Source organism: Eretmochelys imbricata, chromosome 2, assembly GCF_965152235.1.
Source record: "Eretmochelys imbricata isolate rEreImb1 chromosome 2, rEreImb1.hap1, whole genome shotgun sequence".
NCBI classification, from domain to species: domain Eukaryota; kingdom Metazoa; phylum Chordata; order Testudines; family Cheloniidae; genus Eretmochelys; species Eretmochelys imbricata.
Genome location: NC_135573.1, coordinates 265,265,699 through 265,272,218, shown reverse-complemented (window position 1 = coordinate 265,272,218; position 6,520 = coordinate 265,265,699). Strand labels below are relative to the sequence as shown.

The window sequence follows — 6,520 nt, the reverse complement described above, 5'->3', positions numbered from 1 at the left end:
AATTTACACCAGCTCAGCATCTGGCTCTTCAAGTGCTGTTTGAGGCCAGACAGTTAAAAGCCGTGCTGCCTTTCACAGGCAGCGGGAGACTTCTGGACCTAACGGCACATGTAAATAGGAAAGCGTAAATTCTGCTTGGTTATACCAGGCTGGCATCAGCAGTAAAAATATCCTGAGTCTGTCACCTGGGCCTGTGTGTTACTGAGAACCCTGCTGAATGTGAAGCCCTGAACTGTAATTTGGGAAATAAGAGACGATTGCTTCATCTTTTCTTCTGCCAGTAGCATCTCCCTTCCCCCTCCTCCTCCCAGCATGTGTGTGTGCTAATCCAGCCAGGATTTGAGCAATAAAGCAAATCCACTGCACTCATTGTTCTAGCTGAGCTCCTCTGTTTTGCATGCCCTAGCGCTCTGGCCAGTTGCAATTTCCTGTAAGTGCAAGGGAAGGTTGCAGCCTTTGGGAAAACCCAAGTAAGTAGCCAATCAGTCACCATCCACTTTACCTGAGGTACCAGAGGAGGCAGGGCATAAAAGGGTTGCCCTGGAGCCACAGGGCTGCATTTCCACCTCATGCTGAAAAGCCTGGGACCAAGGATGGAGAGAGGCTGGGGAGTCCTAATGATGCTCGGGTTGGCCGTAGCAACCACCACATCACCTCTTCCACAGACACGGAGCTACGAAGTGGCAGTTTCCCATGCTGTTGACCTCTACAACCAGAAGGCACCTGGAGACTCTCTCTTCCGGCTCCTAGAGGCAGACCCTCAGCCTGGATGGGTAAGTACTCAGGGAATAATCAGGAGGTCAGACTAGATGATCAAATGGTCCCTTTTGGCCTTAAATTCTAATGAATTACTTCGGAGCCCAGATGTGTATTAGCTGCTGACTGAAATCATGGACCACTCTGGGCTTCTGCATACTCAGGCCAACTCAAACAGGGGTCCAATCATCTTCTTGGGCATTAAGCACCTCCAGCAAGGTGCAGACAAAAGCCCTTGGCTACTACTGATTTCCACACATGCAAGATCAGGCCCTGTTGTTTCAAACTCACTAGAAAAAATGTGCTGACACCAGGTTGTAGTTTCTGTTGAGTGGCTGAAGGCTGGTGCTGAGCTACTGGACATCAGGCCTGATCCAAAGCCCAAGGAAATCAACAGACTCCCAGTGACTTCAGGGGCCTTGGGATCAAGCCCATCCTGCTGGTGAATTGCAGCTGCTGGACAAGCACAACAGTGGGGTCTGGAACATTGCTGCTCCCCCAAAAGACTTTGTTTTGTTCTTTTATATCATAGATATCTGTCTTTTCATTTAATATCTTAGGACGAAAATTCTCAAAGCACTCAAGAGCTGAACTTCCTCATTAAAGAGACTGTGTGTCCAATGTCGGAGAAAGCTGTCACGGAGCAGTGTGACTTCAAAGAGGATGGGGTAAGGGATCACATGCTATATGGAAAATTGTGCATGTTTATTACTATTTACATTACATTTGAATTTAGAAACCCCAACCAACAGCAGGGCTGCGTTGTGCTAGGCACTGTACACACACACACAGTGAGAATCTGTCCCTGCTCCAAAGAACTTACGGTCTAAGCAAAGAGCGGGAGGTGAAACACACGAAGTGACTTGACTTGTCCAAGTTCATGCAGCAGTGCCAGGAATAAAGTCCTGGTCTCCTGATTCCCAGCCCAGTGCCCTGTCCACTCGGCCAAGCTGCTTCCCTATGAATTCATTGCTTCAATCTGATTTAAATAATTCTGCAGATCACCGATCAGCTCAGTCAAGGTTCTTCAGACCTTATATAAGGAACATTATCTCAGCGAGGTCCCCCACCCAAAGCCCATGCACTCACTCCAGGTACAAATAACACAGAATGGTACTTTCCAATGGATTGGTCAGTGCAGTGCATGAAAAAATTTCTGTTGACATTTTATGTGGGGCTGGAGGGGAGAGTGACAATTTTCAGAGTAACATTAACTTATCCAAATGGCACCTATCTATAGAGTAATGTTTCTGATAAGTAGCAAATATAACATGACAGACTGTTAAATGCACTATGTTACACATACTATATTGAAGTCTAACAGATTCAACATATAATATGTTGCATTTTCCCCATCCAGAGCTGCCAAATCAGTTCACAAATATTAATGAATTATTCCTAATGATGAGGGCAATTAACCATTGGAACCACTTCCCAAGCGGTGGGCCCTCCAGCACTTGGTGTCTTTATATCAAAACTAGATGTCTCTTTCTCAAAGGTCTGCTTTAGTTTAACCCTGGGTTACTGGGTCTGATGCAGCGATCACTGGGTGAAATTCTCTAGCCTGCAAGAGGTCGGATTAGATGATCACATTGTGGCCTCAAAATCTAGTAATTTCCCTGCGAGGCAGGTATTATAATCCTCATTTGCAGGTGGGTAAACTGAGGCACAGAGAGGGGACGTAATTGCAGAGCAGAAAGTTGTAAGGAGCTGTTACTCGATTGCAACCAGTGATACTCGGCCTGCTGCCCGGTCTCTCTGTGCCCACAGGTGGGGACAACAGCTCAGCAGCAGGAAAATCAATATGATCTAGTGAGCTAAGGTTAGAACTGAGAGCAAGAAACTCCTCTGATCGACCACTGACCCACTCCGCGGCCTTGGCCAAGTCCCTCAAAAACACCGTGCCTCAGTTTCTCCATCTGTGACGTGGGGATACTAATATTCACATTCCTTCCTAAAAGTAGAGGGCTGTAGCTATACCAAGATTTATTCCAGATGGGGGCAGAGACAATGGACCACGTGGGAAACACGAGGCCAAGAGACAGAGAACACGGTAGCAGAAGGGGGCAGAGACAGCAGAAGCAAGATCATGGAGTGAACTGAAGAGAGACGAAATCAGAGAGAAGGGAATGGTGCTTTTCAGAGGGAAAAAAAGGGGTTAAAGAGGGGGAAAGCCTAATGAAGCAGTGGTCTGGAGCTGGCCAGAATGTGCTGGACATGCTGGAGAGGGAAAGGGGTGACAGAGTTATTTCTGCTCCTCTGTGATAGAACACTTCCCCTGCAGATGGCCCCTAGCCCCGTGAGTGTGAGCAGCTCCCCTTATCCAGCCACAGAGCAGGCTGGTGGGAGCTGCATGATCGCTCTTGTTGCTCCTTCAGCCAAGCAGTCAGGGCCTTGCTGGGTGGTTTGGGTGAGAAATCGGGGCTGCAGAGGCTGGCTATTTTCTACTCTGTTTACAAAACATACCCAAGTTCCTGGGCCCCTAAACAGCAGTAGGAACAAAACCGCATGGAGGCCACTCCTTGCGGCAGAAATGCCAGATCAGATAGGGCAGCTGCCCCGTCCCGGGCTGCGGAAGCCTGTTTGCTCTGGCTTCTCGCCTAGTCTCCCGGGCTCCCCACAACCGCTTAGCACTGTTCCAGGCCCTGTTCCAGTTCCAGCACTGTTCCAGGCCCTGCGTTTGGAAGTTAGCAAACCCCCCTGGTTGTAGCTCCACGCCCTTCCTTTGGCCGCCTGGGTTGCTCTGGTTATCAGCCACCCACTCTCTGCAGTCAATCCAGCTGTTTTGCACCACAAGAGCCTGGGTTACTCCTGCTGTTGGTTCCCTGAGCACTTTTGCATGCAAGACCCCTGGGATGAGGAGCCATGAGCACCTTTCAGCAGAGTTATCATGCCCATGTTGTAACGTCCCTAGTTAAGCACCAGACCAGGAGACAGCTAACAGGGACACAGCCCAGGAGGTACCAACAAACAGAACTTTGCTGCAGCTTCTCAGAGACCAAACTATCTGAACTCTGTGGAGCTAGTTCCACTTCCTGGCATGTGCTATCGTCAAGGCACACTCCCCTACAGGAGACGGCTGGCCACCATGTGCTGGCTGATTTCCAGACATTTCAGAGGGAGGTGGGGTGGTCCCTGCCCCAGGGAGATCAGTCTATACCTCAGCAGACCCACCCCGACGCGCAAGGGCTGCTCCCAACATCAGGGCTGCAGAGATTAATAAACTGACCCTTGACCTCTTCCCTGCCTTTTCTGAGCTCTTATCACCTTTACTCCCTGGCAGCTGGTGAGAGACTGTTCAGGTTACATCTTCCCTGAGCAGCAGCTGGCCACCATCCTGATCACCTGTGACGCAGTGGCTGAGGAGGTAAGGAAGGTTTACACTCAGGTGATCTGCTGAGGGACCTGCATGGCCATCGTAGGGGCCTGGCAGAGTCAGGGCAGCCTTATCCACCTGGGTTCCTGGCCAGGGATTCCACACGGCATCAGCTCGGGGCATACTCCCATCGGACGAACAGATCCACATGCACCAAAGAAAGGTGCCATGCTAGGATCTATGGAGTTCACATGGGACTGAGGTGGGCAGGAAAGGGGGGGACTTGGGTCCCTCTAGGCCACCTGCTTCTAGGTGAGCCTGATGGGCTAGTGACTTTGGGAACATTATGGGATGAAGACCCCGATTACAGCAGGGGATGTCCCCATTCTCACTCAACAGCCCCAGCAAGGTTCTTCCCTCGCCACCTAGCAGGGCCCTTCACAGAGAGGTGGGGAGCAGCTGCAGTGTCTGGATCTTTACCTTTGGGCCACTATGAAAGTTCTTCTCCAGAACATCAGCCCTGACACTCCCCATCCCTTATAGTGCACATAACACATTGCCCTCTCCCAGTCAAGAGGGCAGGAGTCACACGCAGAGTCAGACCTCAGCTGGCATGAAGGGGCAAAACTCTACGGAACTCAACAGAGCTGCCACGATTTACACCAGCTGAGGATCTGGCCTGCGCGCTAAGGTTGCTCTGTTCCCCAAAGGTGTGAGTGCAATGGCAGGATTTTCCCCCCATATCCCGGTGTGCAAGTATCATCTCCTCCGGGCCCCCAGCTCTTCCTGGCCCCAGGATCAGGGGTGAAAAATCGCCCTTGAAACTCAAGAGCTCCCTCTTAGGGCAGTGCAAAGCAAGTAGGGATGGGCCGGTGCTGTTCTTAAAGGAGAACCCAGCGACACCTAACGACATTCCCTCCCCCCTAGATCATAAGTGCCAGACAGAGGAGTGGAGTTCTCTGAGCATCAGGTAGAGTGGCTCCCTGTCTCCCTGGAACCCCTTACGAATGTGCTTCTCTCTCTCTAGCCTACTCGTGTTCGGCGGTCCAGGTTTGGAAGATTTTTCAAAAAAGTGAGGAAGCAGCTCGGCCGTGTTCTCCGCCACTCCCGCATCACACTTGGGGGACGAATGAGATTCTAAGGCAGAACAGGGAGAAAGGCACAAACATCCCCACAGCAACTACTGTGTCTGAGCTGTGCGTCTGCCTCGATCCTGTCCCTTCGAGTCTCAATACAATAAATGGTCATTTTCAGTGGGTTGTATGTCACTCGCGTTCTCTTTACATCCCAGCTCTCCTCCATGCCTCTCCTTTGTGTCACGTGAAGGGGCCGGGAAACGTGACCCGTGAGTCACCTGACTGTGCTATTAGCCAATGGAAGGTCCCGGTGAGGAGATGTCATGCTCTAGTCCCCACCCTTTCTAAGGGTAATACTCCAGCTCAGAAACTCAATGCACATAACAGGTTTATCACCTGGCACTTCGACTAGGAGAACACCAGACTGGGAGAGCAACTGAACAAAGCCAAGTACCAAGGGCTGATAGGGGACCAGGGGTGACCTGCATGCGCAGCTATTAATTCAGTCCAGGAGGATGAGAGTGACCCAGATGTGGCAGCCAGGGCTTGCCCCACCCGCAGGTCCCACCCAATACGTGGTGTCATCTGCATCCTAAACAACCAAATGCCGGCCAGGTTTATAATACCCCTAGCAATCCCTCCCCAAATGACCATACGGGGAGTAGCTCCCTGCTGCATTCTGCATCAGCAACACAGGGCATGAGAGAACTCCACCCCCGTCCCCAGCTCCCCCCTTCAACAGGAAGAGAAAGAAAAGAGACAGCGTGAGTGCACAGTGACCCGTCCCCTCCTATAAATACATCCTCTGCAAATACAACAGCTGTCAAGCGGGATGTGTGGCCGACAGAGCTGGCTTGGGAGCAGAGCACACAAAGGGATGGGTGTATCAGGAGCGGAGCAGAGGGATGGGCACTGGCATTGGTGAAGCAGTCAGCTGGCAGGGAAGTGAATTACAGAGAGGGACTGTTAGACCCGGCCCCAAAGCTGCACATTCAAGAGGCTGAGATGTATCATTACAAGAAGCCAGGCATCCTACTGCCTCTATTGACCCTCTTGCCCTTGCTGCGATTGAGAGGCGTTCTTAGCACGTGCAAGCTGCCATGAGCCCAGTCCATCTGCCTGTAACAAGTCCATGGGACTGCCACACTGAAGAGGAGCAGTAAGGAGGGGCTGTACTGGAGGGTGGTCCAGTGGACAAGGTGCTGGCCTAGCCCTTGGGAAGCCAGGGTTCCACGGCAAGTCAATTAATCTAGCCCTGCCTCAGTTCCCCACCTGTAAAGCAAGGAGGACACTGCCCTGCCTTGCTGGGGTGCTGTGATGATCATGCTGTTAATGATGGTGATGCGCTCAGATGTTACAGTGATGAGGCTAG

At 51.4% G+C, this 6,520-nt stretch overlaps 1 protein-coding gene across 1 annotated transcript; it reads left to right on the top strand.

Annotated features, from left to right (window-relative positions):
* Nucleotides 1-569: 569 nt before the first annotated feature.
* On the top strand, nucleotides 570-5,271 carry LOC144260797 (cathelicidin-2-like). Its single transcript, XM_077809540.1, has 4 exons — nucleotides 570-773; nucleotides 1,317-1,424; nucleotides 4,040-4,123; nucleotides 5,100-5,271. The coding sequence occupies exons 1-4, from the start codon at nucleotides 570-572 to the stop codon at nucleotides 5,211-5,213; spliced, it is 510 nt and encodes a 169-aa protein (XP_077665666.1). The 3' UTR covers nucleotides 5,214-5,271.
* Nucleotides 5,272-6,520: the final 1,249 nt, after the last annotated feature.

What these genes read in the sequence shown, in the direction of transcription:
- LOC144260797 (XM_077809540.1), top strand. Translation starts at nt 570, where the DNA reads ATGCTGAAAAGCCTGGGACCAAGGATGGAGAGAGGCTGGGGAGTCCTA. An exon ending in CAGACCCTCAGCCTGGATGG is followed by an intron (nt 774 to 1,316) that starts GTAAGTACTCAG and finishes TTAATATCTTAG; the next exon opens with GACGAAAATTCTCAAAGCAC. An exon ending in GTGACTTCAAAGAGGATGGG is followed by an intron (nt 1,425 to 4,039) that starts GTAAGGGATCAC and finishes ACTCCCTGGCAG; the next exon opens with CTGGTGAGAGACTGTTCAGG.